Raw genomic sequence first — 25,577 nt, 5'->3', positions numbered from 1 at the left:
TTGCCTCGATCCTGACTAGTCTCTCAGTCCCTGCCGCTGAAATTCAGGCCAAAAAGTTCAAACTTGTTTTCATCAGACCAGAGAATCTTGTTTCTCATGGTCTGAGAGTCTTTAGGTGCCTTTTGGCAAACTCCAAGTGGGCTGTCATGTGCCTTTTACTGAGGAGTGGCTTCCATCTGGTCACTCTACCATAAAGGCCTGATTGGTGGTGTGCTGCAGAGATGGTTGTCCTTCTGAAAGGTTCTCCCATCTTCACAGAGGAACTCTAGAGCTCTGTCAGTGACCATCGGGTTCTTGGTCACCTCCCTAAAAACCTGTTTTCACTTTGTCATTATGGAGTATTGTGTGTAGATTGCTGAGGATTTTTTTTTGTTTTTAATCAATTTTAGAATAAGGCTGTAACAAAATGTGGAAAAGGTAAAGGGGTCTGAATACTTTCCGAAGCACTGTGTTTGAGTGTTTACCAGCATTTGTAACTTGAGTGATAATTATCTGTACAAAAAAGTTAATTTGATAATACTTCTGGAATATACAAATACTTACTTGATCTTTTTTCCAGTTTCTTGAAAAACTTTGCAAATGCAACATATTTCGATGTGAAAACTGAAATGGTCTATTCATTCCTTTTCAGTAGACTCTCTTATCTACAGCAACTTACAGTCGTGAGTGCATACATTTTCGTACTGGTTCCCATGTGGGAATTAAACCCACAACCCTAGTATTGCAGTTTCTATGCTCTACCAACTGAGCCACATCATCACAAACCACTTGATCTCTCGGTGTACTCAATTACTGTATTGTGCATTGTTTTTCTTCATGGTGATGGAAAGTCTACAGGTGACCTCAGGTGCATAGCCTCTCATTGTTTGGATGCTTCCTTTACACTCTCCTTAATTTTATTCCCCTGGTTCAAACTACCTTGAATTCGGAGCCATTCGGCATTGGGCAAAACAGTGACTTCTCGGAGATCTGGTGGTTGCATCCCTAAACATTTCCGCTCAACTGCTTGCACTGATAATGGGAGAAACGAAAAAACAACAACAGTGTTATGGTCATGGAATAACAATGTTGTTATGCTGTGGTGTGCTATGCATAGTTATTGCTTTAATATTTTTACATTTATGTTTTTAGATCCATACCGCAATTGAGCTTCGATTCACGTTTAGCTGGCGTATTTGTCTGTTTTGGCTTCCAGAGCCAATTCGCCTTCAAACAGAACATGTAAAATCCTTGGACTATAAGGAGTAAAGTTAGGCTCCTTTAGTCCATTCTTTTCCTAGTGCTTGCCCAGCTATATGTATAGACAATACAAGTATGTAAACTAGATATCTATTCAAGATTATACAGAGACCACTAGATAAATAATGTTTCTTTTTTTTAAAAGGAGAAATTATAGATCAGCTAACTGCATAACCATAGAAAGACTGGGTAATGTTAAGGGTGGTGTTTGACGCTACAGCTTTATTCCAAGTAATGAACAGAGAAAGGCCTGTCATGTGATAGTCAGTCTAATTGAGGTGCTTAAGTCTGTGCTTGGCTTAGGGAGCCTATCACAGACTTTGAAAGCTGGCTCACTAAATCTGAACTGATGTTCTTGAGAAATCAGCTACAAATGTACCATGTTTAAGGGAGTGTGGCTTGCACACAAATACAATTTTTATTCAGTTTTGAACATTTTTAATAAATAAATAAAATCTGTCTTTAAAACAAATAATCAGCAGAATTGTATTACTACTGTACAACATTGCCAGGTGATGATTGCATAGTATTTCTGGTCCAACAAATTATAGCAAAGACCATTTATGTGGTTACAGCTACACTATATTGCCTCTCCCTGTTTTAGCATCACGTCAGAAAACTGGAGATGAGAAGAGGCGGGTTTACTTTGAAAGGGGCAGTCCTTAGCCGAGTTTTTATTTTAATTTATTCAAAACCAACTGAACTGAGAACTTTTCAGCGTGTCCATCAGTTTACGTAAAACGGTTCACTCATTCATCTGTGAAATTGTACCCAACTGTTGAGAGAACAGCAAAATGGCCCCAATATCCATTAAACGCATTTTAATAAGTGAAATTGTTGATCCTTGTTGTAAGAAGATCCTGCAAGAAAATGGAATCCAAGTTACAGAGAAGCAAAACATGAGTAAGGATGACTTGATTGCGGAGATCAAGGTAAGGGTTTACATATTTTCTCATTTGCACGCATTCCTCGTATTAAACATTTCGGGCATGACATGCATTTTTGTTGCACGATGACTTTCTAAAATGTGCAACATTTCAAAGTTGGTATCAAATGTATAAAATGGAAAAAGTATATCGCGTTTGGTCATTGGTTGAATAACCTACAACTGGATTTTATTTTGCGGATGATTTACAGCAATTGCAGTTTAGTGGATTCTTGCATGTGCGATCCTGACCTCTCTGGTGTCGCGCTATAGTAGTACCGCCTTGGAAATCTGATGCAACTGCGCCAGAAATGACTGATTTCCCTCGTATAGGATTACATTTAGACTGGGGCTTTCTACCCGTTCTACCTGGTACTTTCAAAATGTAGGCTATACATAGTTTGATCAATTACACCAGAGGCAACTAATCTAATATTTGGCTTGTCTTCCTCGTGACACCATGTGATGCCAAATCAATAACTTGAATGTGTTTGATTCATGAAACAATTCCAACTATAAATTCATTCCTAAACTCTTCAAATTACTCCAATGAACAATTTTTTTTTTTCATGCACTGGCATCACTATGCAGCTCATAATTTTTCCTTTTCAATCCACCTCCAGGAATATGATGGCCTGGTGGTTCGATCTGCAACAAAGGTGACAGCTGATGTCATCAATGCTGCTGGTAACCTCAAAATTGTTGGAAGAGCTGGGACAGGCGTTGACAACGTGGATGTGGATGCTGCCACCATAAAGGGCATAATTGTCATGAAGTAAGTTTGCAAAATAATAGTATCATTCGAAATAAGTCCTAAGTTGTTGATGCATCCGTGTATAGTTTTAAGGCAACTCCTATGTCTAAATCAAATCACCACAGATATGTATTTTCCCTGAATATTAGACTATTGTATGTGTAATTTCCCTTTTATAGCACACCAAGTGGCAACACAATCAGTGCTGCAGAGCTGACATGTACCCTGTTGATGAGCCTCTCAAGGTAAGACACTACAACAGATGATACAGACTACCTCTCGGCATATTTCATGGCATTGGTTAGACATTGCTTTGCACTATACACCCCCATCTGTCCTTTTCATCCTACTTTTACAGGAAAGTTTGATATAACTTCATTAAAAACCATTATCTTCCTAGACATGTGCCACAAGCAGCCATGTCCATGAAAGCAGGGAACTGGGATCGTAAAAAGGTAAAGAGTATTTTGGCTTCCCTCCATTAGGAGTTTTATTTTGACACACAAAGCAATTACTGTCACGTGGTCTACCCCAGTGTCCATCCAATCATCACTAATTAAATCTGATCTTTAAATCTATGGAGTCTCAAACTCTTCAGGGACCTGGGTCAAAGTTGTGTTAATGATTTTGCAGTTCATGGGCGCAGAGATGTACGGCAAAATACTTGGAATAGTTGGACTTGGAAGAATTGGAAAGGAAGTTGCCATCAGAATGCAGTCCTTTGGCATGAAGGTCAGTTCATAATCCTGTGAAAAGTAAAACGATCTTTAAAAGCTGTCAACTGTAGCACAATAGTGGTAACTGAATTAGCTTTCGACAGACCATCGGCTATGATCCAATAACCCCTCCTGAGGTGACTGCTACCTGGGGGGTGGAGCAGATGTCTCTGGAGCAGCTGTGGCCCCAGTGTGATTACATCACTGTCCACACTCCCCTCATGCCTTCTACAGCTGGTGAGTTTTACAGAGGTAGCATGGTTGTAGTACTGGAGGGTGGAAAGTGATTACATCGACCATCAAACAAACAAAAAACATTTTCCACTTGAGGTTAAATTGTTGTTTCTCCTAGGACTACTGAACGACACGTCATTTGCAAAGTGCAAGAAAGGTGTAAAGGTCGTGAACTGTGCACGTGGGGGCATCATCGATGAGGATGCGCTCCTCAGAGCTTTGGAGTCTAGACAGTGTGGAGGGGCTGGCCTCGATGTTTTTGTCGAGGCAAGAATACCACATCACATAATATTTTTAACAAGCCATAGAAAGTTGGTTGCAATTTCAGTTTAATCCACCAAAAAAGACAGAACAAATAATACAACAAATACTATTGTTAAACTCAAATATACTAATTAATAAAATAAACATTATTTTTGGAAAACATGTTTAAAAAAGGTCTAATCTTTGTAAATGATAACATAAATAGGTCTGGTGGAGTTATGTCACGCATGCAGCTAACAAAAATATATGGAAATGTCTGCTCTATCCAAAATTACAACCAACTAATAGGAGCATTACCACAAAAGTGGAAAGAGGAGAAAGTAAGGAACTTGTCTGTGCATTAAAGACCAAAATTGGTTAAAGAAAACAGTGATAAAAAAAAAAAGTATAACATTTTCATTTAAGGACCAACATTTTTACAGCTGTGACATACAGATTGCAAAATAGTTGGGAAGAGATTTGCGATGTACCGACTCCATGGCACATGGTTAATGAACTGATACACAAAACAACGCTGGATTCAAAATTAGTTTTTTAATTGAAATTATACAGAATTCTTGCAACCAATAGAATGATGCATTCGGAAAGTATTCAGACAGACCCCTTAATTTTTTCCCACATTTTGTTACGTTACAGCCTTATTCTAAAATGGATTAAATAATTGTTTCCCCTCATCAATCTACACACAAAACCCCATAATAACAAAGCAAAAACAAGTTTGTAGAAATTGTTGCACATTTTTATAAAAAAGTAAAAAACAAAGATCAAATTATACATAAGTATTCAGACCCTTTACTCAGTACTTTGTTGAAACACCTTTGGCAGCACAAGCTTGGCACACTCGTATTTGGGGAGTTTCTCCCATTCTTCTCTGCAGATCCTCAAGCTCTGTCAGGTTGGATGGGGAGCAACGCTATTTTCAGGTCTCTCCAGAGATGGTCGATCGGGTTCAAGTCCAGGCTCTGGCTGGGCCGCTCAAGGACATTCAGAGACTTGTCCCGAAGCCACTCCTACGTTGTCATGGCTGTGTGCTTAGGGTTGTTGTCCTGCTGGAAGATGAACCTTCGCCTCAGTCTGAGGTCCTGAGCGCTCTGGAGCAGGTTTTCATCAAGGATCTGCAGACATTTTTTGGTACCCTTCCCCAGATCTGTGCCTCGACACAATCCTGTCTCAGAGCTCTACGGACAATTCCTTCGACCTTATGGCTTTTGCTCTGACATGCACTGTCAACTGTTGGACCTTATGTAGACAGGTGTGTGCCTTTCCAAATCATGTCCTATCAATTGAATTTACCACAGGTCGACTCCAATCAAGTTGTAGAAACATCTCAAGGATGCTCAATGGAAACAGGATGCACCTGAGCTCAATTTTGAGTCTCATAGCAAAGGGTCTGAATACTTATGTAAATGAGGTATTTCAGTTTCTTTATTTTTAATACTTTCGCAAAAATGTCTGAACTTGTTTTGGCTTTGTCATTATGAGGTATTGTGTGTAGATTGAGTTATTTAAAAACATTTTTTAAATCCATTTTAGAATGGGTGTCTGACTACTTTCCGAATGCAATGTATATAGGGATACAACCATCCCAGCTCTGCATATTTTGATGCGCAGAGACAGAATTATTAGATCATTTGTTTTGGTACGGTCCATCTGTAGATAGTTTTTGGTCGCAAAAGAATGGCTGAAGAATTGCAATATTTACCTGGAGCTAACTCTGCAAATAGCACTGCTGGGTGATTTGAAAAGTCATAGTCAATTGATTAATAATACTTTTAGCAAAAATGTTTATCTTTAATGTACAATCTTGAGAATAGAAAGGTTCAGAACTTTTGTGAAACAAAACAAATCAAAACTGGATGGTCTTCAGAGATGGATGGGAGGGGTTGAGGGTAAAAACAAACAAGATAACTAATGTAAATTATACTGTGTCTGTAAAATGTAGAAGCCAAAGTGTTGTTGACATTAGTTTACTCCAATTAGGGTAGTAGGAGTGGTAGGGTTAGCAGGAAAATAATAAAGAAAAAAAGATATACACTACCAGTCAAAATTTTGGACACACCTACTCATTGAAGGGTTTTTCTTAATTGTTACTATTTTTTACATTGTAGAATAATAGTGAAGACATCAAAACTATGAAATAACACATATGGAATCATGTAGTAACCAAAAATATATTTTATATTTCAGATTCTTCAAAGTAGTAGCCTTGATGACAGCTTTGCACACTATTGGCATTGAAGAGGCGACTTTAATCAGCACAACAGTTTTCAGCTGTGCTAACATTATTGCAAAATAGTTTTCTAATGATCAATTCACCTTTTAAAATGATAAACTTGGATTAGCAAACACAACGTGCCATTGGAACACAGGACTGATGGTTGCTGATAATGGGCCTCTGTACGCCTATGTAGATATTCCATTAAAAATCAGCTGTTTCCAGCTACAATAGCCATTTACAACATTAACAATGTCTACACTGTATTTCTGATCAATTTGATGTTATTTTAGTGGACAAAATAAATGATTTTCTTTAGAAAACAAGGACATTTCTAAGTGACCCCAAGCTTTTGAACGGTTGTGTGTGTGTGTGTGTGTATGTATGTTTATATATATATATATATATATATATATACAGTATCTCACAAAAGTGAGTACACCCCTCACATTTTGTAAATATTTGAGTATATCTTTTCATGTGACAACACTGAAGAAATTATACTTTGCTACAATGTAAATTAGTGAGTGTACAGCTTGTATAACAGTGTAAATTTGCTGTCCCCTCAAAATAACACAACACACAGCCATTAATGTCTAAATCGCTGGCAACAAAAGTGAGTACACCCCTAAGTGAAAATGTCCAAATTGGGCCCAAAGTGTCAATATTTTGTGTGGCCACCATCATTTTCCAGCACTGCCTTAACCCTCTTGGGCATGGAGTTCACCAGAGCTTCACAGCTTGCCACTGGAGTCCTCTTCCACTCCTCCATGACGACATCACAGAGCTGGTGGATGTTAGAGACCTTGCACTCCTCCACCTTCCATTTGAGGATGCCCCACAGATGCTCAATAGGGTTTAGGTCTGGAGACATGCTTGGTCAGTCCATCACCTTTACCCTCAGCTTCTTTAGCAAGGCAGTGGTCGTCTTGGAGGTGTGTTTGGGGTCGTTATCATGTTGGAATACTGCCCTGCGGCCCAGTCTCCGAAGGGAGGGGATCATGCTCTGCTTCAGTATGGTTCCCTCAATTAACTGTAGCTCCCCAGTGCCGGCAGCACTCATGCAGCCCCAGACCATGACACTCCCACCACCATGCTTGACTGTAGGCAAGACACACTTGTCTTTGTACTCCTCACCTGGTTGCCGCCACACACGCTTGACACCATCTGAACCAAATAAGTTTATCTTGGTCTCATCAGACCACAGGACATGGTTCCAGTAATCCATGTCCTTAGTCTGCTTGTCTTCAGCAAACAGTTTGCGGGCTTTCTTGGGCATCATCTTTGGAAGAGGCTTCCTTCTGGGACGACAGCCATGCAGACCAATTTGATGCAGTGCGCGGCGTATGGTCTGATCACTGACAGGCTGACCCCCCCACCCCTTCAACCTCTGCAGCAATGCTGGCAGCACTCATACGTCTATTTCCCAAAGACAACCTCTGGATATGACGCTGAGCATGTGCACTCAACTTCTTTGGTCGACCATGGCGAGGCCTGTTCTGAGTGGAACCTGTCCTGTTAAATCGCTGTATGGTCTTGGCCACCGTGCTGCAGCTCAGTTTCAGGGTCTTGGCAATCTTCTTATAGCCCAGGCCATCTTTATGTAGAGCAACAATTCTTTTTTTCAGATCCACAGAGAGTTCTTTGCCATGAGGTGCCATGTTGAACTTCCAGTGACCAGTATGAGGGAGTGTGAGAGCGATGACACCAAATTTAACACACCTGCTCCCCATTCACACCTGAGACCTTGTAACACTAACGAGTCACATGACACCGGGGAGGGAAAATGGCTAATTGGGCCCAATTTGGACATTTTCACTTAGGGGTGTACTCACTTTTGTTGCCAGCGGTTTAGACATTAATGCCTGTGTGTTGAGTTATTTTGAGGGGACAGCAAATTTACACTGTTATACAAGCTGTACACTCACTACTTTACATTGTAGCAAAGTGTCATTTCTTCAGTGTTGTCACGTGAAAAGATATACTCAAATATGTGAGGGATGTACTCACTTTTGTGAGATACTATACAGTGGGGGAAAAAAGTATTCAGTCAGCCACCAATTGTGCAAGTTCTCCCACTTAAAAAGATGAGAGAGGCCTGTAATTTTCATCATAGGTACATGTCAACTATGACAGACAAATCACAAAAAAAAAATCCAGAAAATCACATTGTAGGATTTTTAATGAATTTATTTGCAAATTATGGTGGAAAATAAGTATTTGGTCACCTACAAACAAGCAAGATTTCTGGCTCTCACAGACCTGGAACTTCTTCTTTAAGAGGCTCCTCTGTCCTCCACTCGTTACCTGTATTAATGACACCTGTTTGAACTTGTTATCAGTATAAAAGACACCTGTCCACAACCTCAAACAGTCACACTCCAAACTCCACTATGGCCAAGACCAAAGAGCTGTCAAAGGACACCAGAAACAAAATTGTAGACCTGCACCAGGCTGGGAAGACTGAATCTGCAATAGGTAAGCAGCTTGGTTTGAAGAAATCAACTGTGGGAGCAATTATTAGGAAATGGAAGACATACAAGACCACTGATAATCTCCCTCGATCTGGGGCTCCACGCAAGATCTCACCCCGTGGGGTCAAAATGATCACAAGAACGGTGAGCAAAAATCCCAGAACCACACGGGGGGACCTAATGAATGACCTGCAGAGAGCTGGGACCAAAGAAACAAAGCCTACCATCAGTAACACACTACGCCGCCAGGGACTCAAATCCTGCAGTGCCAGACGTGTCCCCCTGCTTAAGCCAGTACATGTCCAGGCCCGTCTGAAGTTTGCTAGAGTGCATTTGGATGATCCAGAAGAGGATTGGGAGAATGTCATATGGTCAGATGAAACCAAAATATAACTTTTTGGTAAAAACTCAACTCGTCGTGTTTGGAGGACAAAGAATGCTGAGTTGCATCCAAAGAACACCATACCTACTGTGAAGCATGGGGGTGGAAACATCATGCTTTGGGGCTGTTTTTCTGCAAAGGTACCAGGACGACTGATCCGTGTAAAGGAAAGAATGAATGGGGCCATGTATCGTGAGATTTTGAGTGAAAACCTCCTTCCATCAGCAAGGGCATTGAAGATGAAACGTGGCTGGGTCTTTCAGCATGACAATGATCCCAAACACACCGCCCGGGCAACGAAGGACTGGCTTCGTAAGAAGCATTTCAAGGTCCTGGAGTGGCCTAGCCAGTCTCCAGATCTCAACCCCATAGAAAATCTTTGGAGGGAGTTGAAAGTCCGTGTTGCCCAGCGACAGCACCAAAACATCACTGCTCTAGAGGAGATCTGCATGGAGGAATGGGCCAAAATACCAGCAACAGTGTGTGAAAACCTTGTGAAGACTTACAGAAAACGTTTGACCTGTGTCATTGCCAACAAAGGGTATATAACAAAGTACTGAGAAACTTTTGTTATTACCTATGATGAAAATTACAGGCCTCTCTCATCTTTTTAAGTGGGAGAACTTGCACAATTGGTGGCTGACTAAATACTTTTTTTCCCCACTGTATATACAGTGAGGGAAAAAGGTATTTGATCCCCTGCTGATTTTGTACGTTTGCCCACTGACAAAGACATGATCATGTCATGAGCACTCTCTCTCCCTGGTAGCAACATTAATTGCATTCAATTATCTTCCACTCTGCTCACCTCCCTCTCTCTACTCAGCCTAACTAGCTCCACCTGCCCTGCTCTGCTCTTGTTACCTGGCCAGCTGCACTGCATTTCCCACTCACCATCCTCACCTTGCCTCACTCTGTTCTAATTACTCTGCCAGCTGAACTGCATTTCCCCACTACCTCTCCCAGTATATCAAGCCCTGGTTTTCAGCCAAGCCCTGTCAGATCGTCTTCAAACCCGGACCAGTAACCTGCCTGTCTGCGCTCTGACTCCTGTTTGTGATACCGATCCTTTCTTGACTGCCTCCTTGTTCTACTGCCCCGTCTATCCCAACCTGCCTTCTGGACCTCGACTACTCTCCGATCTTCAGCCCCTCCGGTAACTCGTTTCTGCCTTCTGTCTCTCACCACGATATTTGCCCAGCCCTGATCTGTACTTCTGCCTGCCATTCATATTGCTGTTGTGTGTGTGTTCCCCCAGGTCTCCGACCACCAGATGAGCGTGCCCAGACGTTTCACCACCCTCAGCCCGATACGCCGCTCCATCACTGGGGAACACACACACTAAGCACTTGGACTGGACACCCCCGGACATTTGGTGACCCCGGAGCACAGGTACCCACAGGAGGACCCTGAAAGACCCCTGACACCCCTGGGACTCCTCTTCCCGCCTGTAACCTTGAATAAAGAACTCTGAATTTGAACTTGCGCTCTTGGGTCCTCTTCTGTACGTGACAGAACGATCTGACCATCATGGACCCAGCGCACTCCCTGACCACGATGGAGGAAGAGCCAGAGAGGACTGCCCTACAGCGACTGGACGCTCTGAGGGAGACATAAATCGGATGGCTGGCGACATCGCTTCCCTTCTCCAGCTATTCAACCAGCAGCAACAACAGTTCCAACTGCAGCAACAACAGCTAGCCCAAGCCCTGCAACTACTCTCAAGCCCGGCTACTCCACCTGCACCCCCCTGGTCCTTTTGTTCCTGTACCACCGATACTCCTTCATCCCTCCGCTGGAGGTCCCAATGCTGCAGGCCCGGCAGTGCTGCCACCAGATCCCCACGCTCCTGAACCAAGGATTGGGAACCCGGAACGTTTTGATGGCAACCAGAAGCAAGTAAGACCATTCTTGAGCAGCTGCCGAATCCAGTTTGCACTACAGCCCAGGACTTTCTCAACAGAGGGAGCCAAGGTGGGGTATGTCATCACACATCTCACCGGTCGAGCTCGGTTGTGGGAACGGCGAAGTTCGACCGGCAAACCCCAGCCTGTGCCTCCTTCAGTGCCTTTGAGGAGGAGATGTTAAAGGTCTTTGACCTAGGCTCGCCAACAGCCGAAGCGTCACAAGCTCTGCTCACCATCCGTCAGGGCAATCGGACAGTGGCAGACTTCTCCATTGACTTTCGTACCCTGGCCAGTCAAAGCTCGTTTAACCCAGAGGCACTGGTGCAAGCCTTCCTCCATAGCCTGGCGGACTATATCAAGGGACGAGCTTGTTTCCCATGACCCGCCCTCAACGCTTGATGCCGCCATTGACCTTGCCGTTCGCATTGACCGCCGTATACAGACCCGGAGGAGGGAGAAGGCCGTCTCAGTCAACCTGCCATCCGTACTCGGGTCGATACCGCTTCTGTCCAGCCCCTGCCTGTCAAGTCCCATAGCCAACTCAATCAGCCTGAGCCCATGGAGATTGGCCGTGCCTCTCTGACTCCCGAGGAGCGTCGGCGCCGTCTAAGCTCCAACCTTTGCCTCTACTGTGGTGGCGAGAATCACCGTGTCGCTACTTGTCCGGCAAAAGCCGCAGCTCACCAGGTGTAGGGGAGATCCGGGTGAGCTCAACAAGCCTTCAGTCTCCCTCCATCCGAAAGACCCTGCTTCATCTCCGCCTTCAGCTTTCTGACAAGACTCATACATTGGCCGCCCTTGTGGATTCCGGGCCGAAGCAAACATCATGGACCCTGAGCTTGCACAGCAACTGGGCGTGAACCATCATCAACTGACACAACCCATTCCTGCACGAGCCCTGGATGGGCATCATCTTGGCACTGTCACTCATATCTCCGCCCCTGTGACAATCCTGCTGTCAGGAAACCACCAGGAGTCCATCCAGTTTCACCTCCTACACTCACCTGGCCAACCACTCATTCTTGGATACCCGTGGCTCCGTCAGCACAACCCCCACATCGACTGGGAGACAGGAACAGTCCGTGAGTGGGAAGGAGTTGTCACCAGACCTGTTTAAGGGGGGGCCACCCTGCCCGTTCACCGGGAAGGATCTAGCGCTACCTCCGACATATCCAATGTTCCGGCCTGTTACCACAGCCTGAAAGAGGTGTTCAACAAATCCAAGGCGACATCTCTACCCCCACACAGACCCTATGACTGCGCGATTGATCTCCTGCCTGGCACAGCACCTCCCAAGGGTCGTCTGTATTCACTGTCAGCCCCGGAAAGAAAGGCCATGGAGGACTACATTAATGACTCTCTTGCCTCCGGGATAATTAGACCGTCGTCTTCCCCGCAGGGAGCGGGATTCTTCTTTGTCGGCAAGAAGGACGGTTCTCTTCGTCCATGCATAGATTACCGGGGTCTGAACGACATCACGGTTAAGAATCGCTACCCACTGCCCTTACTTTCGTCTGCCTTCGAACTGCTGCAGGGAGCCACTGTATTCACTAAGCTGGACCTTCGCAATGCCTACCATCTGGTGCGGATGAGGGAGGGAGACGAATGGAAGACAGCGTTCAACACACCAACCGGCCACTATGAATATCTCGTCATGCCCTTCGGCCTCACCAATGCCCCAGCAGTTTTTCAAGCCCTAGTGAATGATATCCTCAGGGACATGCTAAATACGTTCGTATTTGTGTACCTTGACGATATTTTAATATTCTCAAAGACTCTGTCAGAACACACGCACCACGTCCGGTTGGTCCTGCGCCGCCTGCTGGAGAACTCTCTTTTCGTGAAGGCAGAGAAGTGCGAGTTCCATGCCAAGACCGTTTCATTCCTGGGGTATGTGGTGACCGAGGGCAGCATTCAGATGGATCTCACGAAGGTGTCGGCTGTCACTTCCTGGCCAGTTCCTGAGTCTCGGAAGAAGTTGCAACAGTTCCTGGGCTTTGCCAACTTTTATAGGAGATTCATCAGAAACTATAGCACAGTGGCTGCACCCCTCACGGCGCTAACCAGCACTAAACAACCGTACCAATGGACATCAGCTGCTGATAAGGCCTTCAATATCCTCAAGACATGTTTCACTTCTGCTCCCATCCTCCAGATGCCAGATGCAGCAAAGGCAGTTTGTGGTGGAGGTAGATGCTTCGGACGTGGGAGTGGGTGCAGTGCTTTCTCAAAGAGCAGCTGAGGATGGCAAGATGCACCCCTGTGCCTTCTACTCCCGTCGGCTAACCCCTGCCGAATGCAACTACGACATTGGGAACCGCGAGCTGTTGGCTGTCAAGCTCGCCCTTGAAGAATGGCGGCACTGGTTAGAGGGTCAAAGGAACCATTCGTAGTGTGGACAGACCACAAGAACCTGGAGTATATCCAAACAGCCAGGAGGCTGAACTCCCGTCAACAGCGGTGGTCTCTGTTCTTTACGCGCTTCAATTTCACGCTCTCCTACCGCCCGGGGATCTCGCAACATCAAACCTGATGCTCTTTCCCGGATGTTTCAGAAGGACGAGACCACCGCCATGACAGCTCCCATTCTTCCCAGCCACTTGGTCGTAGCGGCCCTCACCTGGGAGATCGAGAAGCAGGTCATGGAGGCTCTTCGGGACCAGCCAGGTCCAAGCACCAGCGCCCCCAACCGTCTGTTTGTTCCAGCAAATCTCAGGTCACCTGTGATTCAGTGGGGGCACGAATCCCGTCTGGCCTGTCATCCCGGCATCACTCGCACCCTTCATCTGGTCCGCCAGCGGTTCTGGTGGCGGGGGATGAGACGGGATGTCCGAGAATTCATCCGAGCTTGTCCCACTTGCAACCGAAACAAGACTCCCAACCAGCCTCCTGCTGGGTTGCTGCAACCCCTACTCATACCCAAGAGGCCCTGGTCCCACGTTTCACTGGACTTTGTTACGGGCCTTCCGCCCTCTGAACGGACACACAGTCATCCTTACCATTGTTGACCGCTTTAGTAAGATGACCCACTTCGTGCCCCTTCCCAAACTACCCTCTGCTAAAGAGACCTCCCAGGTGGTCCTGGAACATGTGTTTCGTATCCATGGCCTACCCCAGGATATAGTGTCAGACCGGGGCCCGCAATTCTCAGCAACCTTTTGGAAGGAGTTCTGTCATCTCCTTGGGGCCACCGCCAGCCTATCGTCTGGATTCCACCCGCAGTCAAACGGCCAGACTGAGCATGAACCAGGAGCTGGAGAAGGCACTGAGGTGTGTGGCTTCCCAAAATCCCCGGGCCTGGGCTCAACACCTGCTCTGGGTGGAATATGCCCATAATTCACTCACCAGTTCCTCCACCGGGCTCTCCCCCTTTCAGTGTGTCTACGGGTATCAACCTCCACTGTTTGCCAGCCAGGAGGCGGATGCCACCTGTCCGTCTGCTCTTGCGTATGCCCGCCGCTGCCGCCGCACTCTGGGCCCAGGCTCGCACTGTGCTCCTGAAGTCTGGAACCAGCTACGCCGTCGGTGCCAACCGACGGAGGACCCAGCACCTACTTACCGGGTTGGTCAGAAGGTCTGGCTGTCTGCCCGGGATCTGCCGCTGCGGGTTGTATCACGAAAGCTGGCCCCTCGCTTCATTGGTCCTTTTCCTGTGCAGAAAGTCATCAGTCCAACGGCGGTCCGACTTCAGTTGCCCGCTTCCATGCGGGTCCACCCCACCTTCCACGTCTCCAAGGTCAAGCCGGTCCATGAAAGTCCCCTGGTCCCTGCAGCTCCGGCGCCACCTCCTCCGCGCCTCGTAGATGGCGGTCCTGTCTTCACCGTCCGGCGGCTGCTCCGCTCTAGGCGAAGGGGTAGGGGTCTCAGTACCTCGTTGATTGGGAGGGATATGGTCCAGAGGAGAGGACCTGGATCCCGGCCAGGAGGATAGTGGACCGGACCCTTATCACTGACTTCCACCGACTACATCCTGATCAGCCTGCAATCCGTAGGGGCCGTCCAAGAGGGGTTCCTAGCCGTCCGGCCCGCCCTGCTCCTGTCTCAGTGCCTGTCCTGTCTCCCGACCGTGACCCTCCAGCTCCTTCTGAGGATGAGGAGATTCACTCGGACCGCTCGGAGGAGTTCTGACCCGCCGCCTGCTCCCCTCCACCCTCCCGGCATGATGTTGTTCTTGGGACTTCTGGGGCCGTCCCTTGGAGGGGGTCCTGTCATGAGCACTCTCTCTCCCTGGTAGCAACATTAATTGCATTCAATTATCTTCCACTCTGCTCACCTCCCTCTCTCTACTCAGCCTAACTAGCTCCACCTGCCCTGCTCTGCTCTTGTTACCTGGCCAGCTGCACTGCATTTCCCACTCACCATCCTCACCTTGCCTCACTCTGTTCTAATTACTCTGCCAGCTGAACTGCATTTCCCCACTACCTCTCCCAGTATATCAAGCCCTGGTTTTCAGCCAAGCCCTGTCAGATCGTCTTCAAACCCGGACCAGTAACCTGCCTGTCTGCGCTCTGACTCCTGTTTGTGATACCCGATCCTTTCTGACTGCCTCCTTGTTCTACTGCCCCGTCTATCCCAACCTGCCTTCTGGACCTCGACTACTCTCCGATCTTCAGCCCCTCCGGTAACTTCGTTTCTGCCTTCTGTCTCTCACCACGATATTTGCCCAGCCCTGATCTGTACTTCTGCCTGCCATTCATATTGCTGTTGTGTGTGTGTTTCCCCAGGTCTCCGACCACCAGATGAGCGTGCCCAGACGTTTCACCACCCTCAGCCCGATACGCCGCTCCATCACTGGGAACACACACACTAAGCACTTGGACTGGACACCCCCGGACATTTGGTGACCCCGAGCACAGGTACCCACAGGAGGACCCTGAAAGACCCCCTGACACCCCTGGGACTCCTCTTCCCGCCTGTAACCTTGAATAAAGAACTCTGAATTTGAACTTGCGCTCTTGGGTCCTCTTCTGTACGTGACAGATCAGTCTATAATTTTAATGGTAGGTTTATTTGAACAGTGAGAGACAGAATAACAACAACAAAATTCAGAAATACACATGTCAAAAATGTTATAAATTGATTTGCATTTTAATGAGGGAAATAAATATTTGACCCCTCTGCAAAACATGACTTAGTACTTGGTGGCAAAACCCTTGTTGGCAATCAGAGGTCAGACGTTTCTTGTAGTTGGCCACCAGGTTTGCACACATCTCAGGAGGGAGTTTGTCCCACTCCTCTTTGCAGATCTTCTCCAAGTCATTAAGGTTTCGAGGCTGACGTTTGGCAACTCGAACCTTCAGCTCCCTCCACAGATTTTCTATGGGATTAAGGTCTGGAGACTGGCTAGGCCACTCCAGGACCTTAATGTGCTTCTTCTTGAGCCACTCCTTTGTTGCCTTGGCCGTGTGTTTTGGGTCATTGTCATGCTGGAATACCCATCCACGACCCATTTTCAATGCCCTGGCTGAGGGAAGGAGGTTCTCACCCAAGATTTGACGGTACATGGCCCCATCCATTGTCCCTTTGATGCGATGAAGTTGTCCTGTCCATTTAGCAGAAAAACACCCCCAAAGCATAATGTTTCCACCTCCATGTTTGACGGTGGGGATTGTGTTCTTGGGGTCATAGGCAGCATTCCTCCTCCTCCAAACACGGCGAGTTGAGTTGATGCCAAAGAGCTCGTTTTTGGTCTCATCTGACCACAACACTTTCACCCAGATCTCTTCTGAATCATTCAGATGTTCATTGGCAAACTTCAGGCGGGACTGTATATGTGCTTTCTTGAGCAGGGGGACCTTGCGGGCGCTGCAGGATTTCAGTCCTTCACGGCATAGTGTGTTACCAATTGTTTTCTTGGTGACTATGGTCCCAGCTGCCTTGAGATCATTGACAAGAAAGACCCTCCCGTGTAGTTCTGGGCTGATTCCTCACCGTTCTCATGATCATTGCAACTCCACGAGGTGAGATCTTGCATGGAGCCCCAGGCCGAGGGAAATTATTCCATTTGCGAATAATCGCACCAACTGTTGTCACCTTCTCACCAAGCTGCTTGGCGATGGTCTTGTAGCCCATTCCAGCCTTGTGTACAATCTTGTCCCTGACATCCTTGGAGAGCTCTTTGGTCTTGGCCATGGTGGAGAGTTTGGAATCTGATTGATTGATTGCTTCTGTGGACAGGTGTCTTTTATACAGGTAACAAACTGAGATTAGGAGCACTCCCTTTAAGAGTGTGCTCCTAATCTCAGCTCGTTACCTGTATAAAAGACACCTGGGAGCCAGATATCTTTCTGATTGAGAGGGGGTCAAATACTTATTTCCCTCATTAAAATGCAAATCAATTTATAACATTTTTGACATGCGTTTTTATGGATTTATTTGTTGTTATTCTGTCCCTCACTGTTCAAATAAACCTACCATTAAAATTATAGACTGATCATTTCTTTGTCAGTGGGCAAACGTACAAAATCAGCAGGGGATCAAATACTTTTTTCCCTCACTGTATATATTTACAAAAATATATGGCGATTGGAAATTATGCAGACAATTACATTGATAGAAACCACAATATATCTCCAATATTAAAGCTGGATCTACACACTAAAAAAATTAAAAATACCACATCACTTAAACCACACCAATATTTTATATTAAGTTACATTTTATATTACTTGTCTTCCCCTCAATATTGCCAGTCTCACTTACATTCTTTCTCAGGAACCCCCAAAGAACCGTGCCCTGGTGAACCATCCCAATGTGATTAGCTGTCCTCATCTGGGAGCCAGTACAAAGGAGGCCCAGGCACGCTGTGGACAGGACATCGCTCTGCAGATTGTGGACATGGTGATGGGCAAGGGCCTGGTTGGAGCAGTGAGTTCTGCTCTCCTATTACAGTCAAGCAAATGCCTATTGGTGACCGATTCTAATGGGTTCTTTCTTTGATTGTTTCAGTGTTGCGATGGTTAGAAAAACTGTTCTTCCAGACCTTGAAAGTTTCCCGAATTGAACATGTTGGTCACAATGTAACACAAAATGTAACCCTTGAGGTTGTTCAGATCGGATTCTAATGATAGTTTCATTTCGAGAATGTGTCTTCATTAGTGAGTCATACTTGGCAATACAATTAGACAGTTAAAATCAAATCAAATTTAATTTGTCACATGCTTCGTAAACGGGTGTAGACTAACAGTGAAATGCTTTCTTACGGACCCTTCCCAACAATGCAGAGAGAAAAAGAGAAATACTAGAAAAATAATAACACAATAAATAAATACAGCATTAGTAACAATAACTTGGCTTTATACACGGGGTACCAGTACTGAGTCGATATGCAGGGGTACGAGGTAATTGAGGTAGATATGTACCTATAGGTAGGGATAAAGTGACTAGGCAACAGGATAGATAATAAACAGTAGCAGCAGTGTGTGATGAGTCAAAATAGTTAGTGCAAAAAGGGTCAATGCAGATAGTCCGTGTAGGTATTTGGTGAACTATTTAACAGTCTTATGGCTTGGGGGTAGAAACTGCTCAGGGTCCTGTTAGTTAGTTGGTTAGTTAATTTTCCACATGAAGTGTAGTAAAACCGGTTGGGCAAAAGCAATGCATCTCAAAACAATAGAGCTTCTTGATATCCTTCTCAGTTCCTCATTCCAAATTATATAAACCGGGTGGTTCGAGCCCTGAATGCTGATTGGCTGAAAGCCGTGGTATATTTAAGTGATAATGCCTGAGAAGCCGGTGTTGGGAGGACATATTGGCACAGATGTTGTTAGGCCCAAGCCGGCTGATCTTTCGTTCTATCGGTTCGGTTGCCAGAGATGCGACCCAGTCGTTTGTTCTAAATGTTCGATTGCCATACTGACTGGCAACGTTCTTATCCCTTGCTTGCTAGCTAGCCAACTACGGCTAACTTACAGTCATGTCAAACAGTGCAGCCAGCAACGAAGTAGCTGCATTTGCATTTGTTTAAGCTGTTTTCTAGTGACATTTATTTGGATACATCGATAACAATGAGCTAATGAGGCGTGATTTCACGTGGCATAGAAAGTGTGCTCTCTCGTCAGGACACTGTTCAGAGGAGCTAGCCAACAACACAGCTAACACAATCACTTCTAACTGAAGCTGGAAAGACTGCAAACAAGCTGCACTTCGTTTTACCTGTTTTCTATTGATATTTATTTGTGTGTATATATGCAGTGAAAGTATTCAGACATCTTCTCTTTTTCCACATTTTCATATGTTACAGCCTTATTCTAAAATTGATGAGAAAAAAACAATTTGATCCATTTACACACAATACCCCATAATGACAAAGCAAAAACATTTGTTTTTTTTGTGTGCAAATGTATTAAAAATACAAAACAGATACCTTATTTACATAAGTATTTAGACCCTTTGCTATGAGACTTGAAATTGAGCTCAGAGACTTGAAATTGAGCTCAGGTGCATCCTGTTTCCATTGATCATCCTTGAGATATGTTTCTGCAACTTGATTGGAGTCCACCTGTGGTTAATTCAACTGATTGGACATGATTTGGAAAGGCACACACCTGTCAATATAAGGTCCCACAGTTGACAGTGCATGTCAGAGCAAAAACCAAGCCATGAGGTCGAAGGAATTATCTGTAGAGCTCAGAGACAGGATTGTGTCGAGGCACAGATATGGGGAAGGTTACCAAAACATTTCTGCAGCATTGAAGGTCCCCAAGAACACAGTGGCTTCCATCATTCTTAAATGGAAGAAGTTTGGAACCACCAAGACTCTTCCTAGAGCTGGCCGCCCTGCAAAACTGAGCAATCGGGGGAGAAGGGCCTTGGCCTCTGTGGAGATGGGAGAACCTTCCAGAAGGACAACCATCTCTGCAGCACTCCGCCAATCAGGCCTTTATGGTAGAGTGGCCAGACAGAAGCCACTCCTCAGTAAAAGGCACATGACAGCCCACTTGGAGTTTGCCAAAAGGCAACTAAAGGACTCTCAGACCATGAGAAACAAGATTCTCTGGTCTGATGAAACCAAGATTGAACTCTTTGGCCTGAATGCCAAGCGTCACGTCTGGAGGAAACCTGGCACCATCCCTACGTTGAAGCATGGTGGTGGCAGCATCATGCTGGGGACGTTTTTCAGCGGCAGGGACTGGGATACTAGTCAGGATCGAAGGAAAGATAAACAGAACAAAGTACAGAGAGATCCTTGATGAAAACCTGCTCCAGAGCGATCAGGACCTCAGACTGAGGCGAAGGTTCACCCTCCAACAGGACAACGACCCTAAGCACACAGCCAAGACAACGCAGGAGTTGCTTCGGGACAAATCTCTGAATGTCCTTGAGTGGCCCAGCCAGATCCCGAACTTGAACCAGATCTAAAATCTCTGGAAAGACATGAAAATAGCTGTGCAGCGATGCTCCCCATCCAACCTGACAGAGGATACATACATACAGTACCAGTCAAAAGTTTGGACACACCTACTCATTCAAGGGTTTTTCATTATTTTTACTGTTTTCTACATTGTGGAATAATAGTGAAGACATTAAAACTATGAAATAACATATGGAATCATGTAGTAACCAAAAAAGTGTTAAACAAATCAAAATATATTTTATATTTGAGATTCTTCAAAGTAGCCACCTTGATGACAGCTTTGCACACTCTTGGCATTCTCTCAACCAGCTTCATGAGGTAGTCACCTGGAATGCATTTCAATTAACAGATTTTTAACAGTGCCTTGTTAATTTGTGGATTTTCTTTCCTTCTTTAATGCATTTGAGCTAATCAGTTGTGTTGTGACAAGGTAGGGGTGGTATACAGAAGATAGCCCTATTTGGTAAAAGACCAAGTCCATATTATGGCAAGAACAGCTCAAATAAGCAAAGAGAAATGACAGTCTATCATTACTTTAAGACATGAAGGTCAGTCAATACGGAAAATTTCAGTGCAGTCGCAAAAACCATCAAGCGCTATGATGAAACTGGCTTTCATTAGGACCGCCACAGGAATGGAAGACCCCGAGTTACCTCTGCTGCAGAGGATAAGTTCATTAGAGTTACCAGCCTCAGAAATTGCAGCCCAAATAAATGCTTCACAGAGTTTGAGTAACAGACACATCTCAACATCAACTGTTCAGAGGAGACTGCGTGAATCAGACCTTCATGGTCGAATTGCTGCAAAGAAACCACTACTAAAGGACACCAATAAGAAGAAGAGACTTGCTTGGGCCAAGAAACACGAGCAATGGACATTAGACTGGTGGAAATCTGTCCTTTGGTCTGATGAATCCAAATTAGAGATTTTGGGTTCCAACTGCCGTGTCTTTGTGAGACGCAGAGTAGGGGAACGGATGATCTCCGCATTTGTGGTTCCCAACATGAAGCATGGAGGAGGAGATGGTGTGGGGGTGCTTTGCTGGTGACACTGTCTGATTTATTTAGAATTCAAGGTACACTTAACCAGCATGGCTACCACAGCATTCTGCAGCGATACGCCATCCCATCTGGTTTGGGCTCAGTGGGACTATCATTTGTTTTTCAACAGGACAATGACCCAACACACCTCCAGGCTGTGTAAGGGCTATTTGACCAAGGAGCGTGATGGAGGGCTGCATCAGATGTCCTGGCCTCCACAATCACCCGACCTCAACCCAATTGAGATGGTTTGGGATGAGATGGACCGCAGAGTGAAGGAAAAACAGCCAACAAGTGCTCAGCATATGTAGGAACTCCTTCAAGACTGTTGGAAAAGCATTCCAGGTGAAGCTGGTTGAGAGAATGCCAAGAGTGTGCAAAGCTGTCATCAAGGCAAAGGGTGGCTACTTTGAAGAATCTCATATATAAAATATATTTTGATTTGTTTAACACTTTTTTTGGTTACTACAAGTGTTATTTCATAGTTTTGATGTCTTCACTATTATTCTAGGATGTAGAAAATAGTACAGATAAAGAAAAACCCTTGAATGAGTAGGTGTCCAAACTTTTGACTGGTAGTGTACATCAAAATGATGCTGATTCATGATTTCAACTGGCTGAGAAAAGCTGCCTGTCTGTCTCATCCCGACACGTTCATTACTATGCGTCAGCTGGAGATCGAATTTGAATATTGAAACAATGTTGCAAATGTCGGAGAGACAAACAGCAAGGTTTATACAAATCTCCGCTGTTGAAAACTAAATGTTAGTCTAAAAGAAATATGTGATAATTTCTAGATGCTTTTTATAGTGGAGATCTGGAGTTTATAACTTGCCTGCCTGGGCTGTTGAGACAGTGGATTGTGCTGTCAGGTGGAACAGAGTAAATAGGCATTTTAACGCCATAGATTTAGCCGGGGGTAACTTGTGGAATAGACACCAGCTGGAATGCACGGCTAAGGGCTGTTCTTAGTCACGACGCAACGCAGAGTGCCTGGATACAGCCCTTAGCCGTGGTATATTGGCCATTTACCACACCTCCTCGTGCCTTATTGCTATTATAAACTGGTTACCAACGTAATTAGAGGAGTAAAAATATATGTTTTGTCATACCCGTGGTATACAGTCTGATATACCACGGCTGTCAGCCAATCAGCATTCAGGGCTCGAACCACCCAGTTTATAACAGACCGTATACCACAGGTATGACCAAAAATGTATTTTTACTTTTCTAATTACGTTGGTAACCAGTTTATAATAGCAGTAAGATACCTCTGGGGTTTGTGGTACATGACTAATACACCACGGCTAACAGCTGTATCCAGGCACTCTGCGTTGTGTCGTGCTTAAGAACAGCCCTTAGCCATGGTATATACCACACCCTACGTGCCTTATTGCTTAAATAAAGCACAAACCACATTTGATCAAATCAAATTTTATTAGTCAAATGCTTAGTCTAAACCTGTTTACGAACAGTGAAAAGCTTACTTACGGGCCCTTCCCAACAATGCTGAGAGAAAGAAAATAGAGAAATAATAGAAAAGTAGAATGCTTAATAATAAATACACAATGAGTAATGATAACTTGGCTATATACACTGGGTACCAGTACCGAGTCGATGTGCAGGGGTCCGAGGTAGATATGTACATGTAACTAGGAATAAAGGGATGGATAATAAACAGTAGCAGCAGCGTATGTGATGAGTAAAAAAAGTGAGTGCAAAAAGGGTCAATGCAGATAGTCCGGGTAGCTATTTGGTTAACTGTTTAGCAGTCTTATGGCTTGGGGTTAGAAGCTGTTCAGGGTCCTGTTGGTTCCAGACTTGGTGAACCAGTACCACTTGCCGTGCGGAAGCAGAGAGAACAGTCTATGACTTGGGTAGCTGGAGTCTTTGACCATTTTAGGGCCTTCTTCGGACACTGCCTGGTATAGAGGTCCTGGATGGCACCTGGTATAGAGGCTTCTGTAGCGCCTTGCGGTCGAATGCCAAGCAGTTGCCATACCAAGCAGTGATGCAGCCAGTCAAGATGCTCTCAATGGTGCAGCTGTATAACTTTCTTTGATAGGTTACATGTTGTGTAATTTGGTGTGTGCAGGTGAATGCCCAGGTTTTGGCAAGCACATTCTCCCCCGAGTCTCACCAGTGGATCAAACTTGGAGAGGCCATAGGAGCTGTGCTGAAATCATGCACCACCTCTAAACAACCCTTCAGCCAAGTCAAAATCACAACTCAAGGTAAGCACTCCAAGGCATTAGACTGTGTCCTAATATTCATAAATTGCTTACTCTTCTCTGAAACTGCTGATCAGGCTTGATAGATGAAAAGATGTGGCGGAAAGTCTGTGTCAACATTACATAACCAGTCTTCTCAGATCAGTGATCATAAGGGAAAGGAGACAATATATATATATATATATATACAATATATGCCATTTTTGAATGCCATTCAAGCATACATGTATTAGGGGAAGATGGTGTTGTGAGCTTTGGTTTGTCTACCCCTAGTGGTATAATTGTGTATCACAAAAGTGTGGGCTCTGGCCTTGCAAACTGAACATGGTCTGTTGTTTTTATCACAAACTAGGAGACGGCTTGAAAGATTCCTCTGGTTACATGACTTCAGCAGTAATGGTTGGATTACTTAGTGATGGGTCCCAGAGTTGCCCCAATTTGGTCAATGCACTGACCCTGGCCAAGGAATCTGGAATAACGGTAAAATGGCCCCCATTGACACTTGGCTAAAGGTCATTTTATTAATGACATATCTTGTGTAATATAAATAAATCTTATCTGAGATGGATGACTTTCTTTTTAAATCTCAGGTAACCAGAAACCACAGTGAGGGTCTGACTCAAGGTGCATGTGAGGTGGAGATCTCTGTCAACGGCTCTAGCTACAGAGCTACTGGTTCAGTCCAGGGAGGAGTACCAGCCTTGTTGGAGCTGAACCGCAGCGTGTTCCGACAGCCTGTCTCTCTCACTGGCAACCTGCTGTTCTTTAAAGCCGCGGCGTCTCCTCAGCTCCTGCCCTCTGTGACTGGTGAGAAAGCTATTTTTCACATTGTAACATTATTTACTAATCGAGATCATAGGGTCATTCGTCTCCCTATGCAGGACAAGGTTAGCAAGGTATACCCCTTTTTTGCTACTTATTTGATATAATCAAACTTGAATGATTTCTCTTTTCAGTCTGCATTCTTAACTCTTACTTTTTCTGTCTTTTCCAATCAGGATGTGTTTACACCGAGCCAGCACTTGACATAAGCTTCTCACAGCTGTAAATGCAAGATGACCAGGATAACTGTTTAAACTAATTTTACTTTGACTGTCTCCCACTCTTTCCTCAGGTTTGCTGGCCACGGCAGGAGTGGAAATGGAGTCATTCAGTGCCCCTGCAGCTCGTAGTGGAGATCAGTGGTATTGTGTGGGGTTATCCTCTCTCTTGGGGGACCTTGGTGCCTTAAAACCTTTAGTGAAAGAAGCAGCACAGCTCTCTGTGTAAATGGCAATGAGAGAGCATTGTTACAATGCTGAAGGACCAGTACATTCCAATGTCTAAAAATCTAACCACTGAAGATTTGAGTAATCTAAATGGCTTCTTTTGGCCTTTTAGCATTTCAATACTTAGTTTACAACACGTAGAAGTATTTGTGTTTTATTAAACATTACACATCTAGAAAAAATGTTACTAAAAATGTCATTTCTATTGGAGAGATGCTGACTATATGTAGAATTTAATAAAAACCTGTTTACATTATTACAATTGTTTATATTTTCTTGTATTCTCTATTTGCCCATGTTGCTAAATTTTCTCAATGTCAGCACACCAGTAGGAGGGTAGCTGAAATGGGAAACAAAAAAACAACCCATCTCAACTGACCAATAAACTCATATACATTTTCTATGCACCCTATGTTTCTATGGTGACTAGCCTATTTCTAGTATAAAATATTCCCTTGGTGCAATAGAGATGAAATCTGCAATGTTAGTCTACCAGCCTTTAGTGTACTGTATATTTAATAAATGTCCCGTTATTTCAACAGCTAAAGTCAGATGTCCATCACTTAGATTATT

General features: G+C 44.9%; 1 protein-coding gene across 1 annotated transcript; it reads left to right on the top strand.

The window, feature by feature from the left end:
* The first annotated feature begins 1,952 nt into the window (after positions 1–1,952).
* Positions 1,953–25,260, top strand: LOC121556062 (D-3-phosphoglycerate dehydrogenase). The gene is made up of 12 exons (XM_041869938.2): positions 1,953–2,171; positions 2,788–2,939; positions 3,098–3,163; positions 3,319–3,373; positions 3,552–3,650; positions 3,739–3,871; positions 3,987–4,135; positions 17,825–17,977; positions 23,601–23,739; positions 24,089–24,216; positions 24,327–24,543; positions 24,851–25,260. Exons 1-12 carry the CDS (start codon positions 2,034–2,036, stop codon positions 25,003–25,005), a joined length of 1,584 nt encoding a protein of 527 aa, XP_041725872.1. The 5' UTR covers positions 1,953–2,033; the 3' UTR covers positions 25,006–25,260.
* The last annotated feature ends 317 nt before the right edge of the window (positions 25,261–25,577 follow it).

Source organism: Coregonus clupeaformis, chromosome 4, assembly GCF_020615455.1.
Source record: "Coregonus clupeaformis isolate EN_2021a chromosome 4, ASM2061545v1, whole genome shotgun sequence".
NCBI classification, from domain to species: Eukaryota; Metazoa; Chordata; class Actinopteri; order Salmoniformes; family Salmonidae; genus Coregonus; species Coregonus clupeaformis.
The sequence above is the reverse complement of the archived record's forward strand: the minus strand, read 5'-3'. Positions and strand labels throughout refer to the sequence as shown.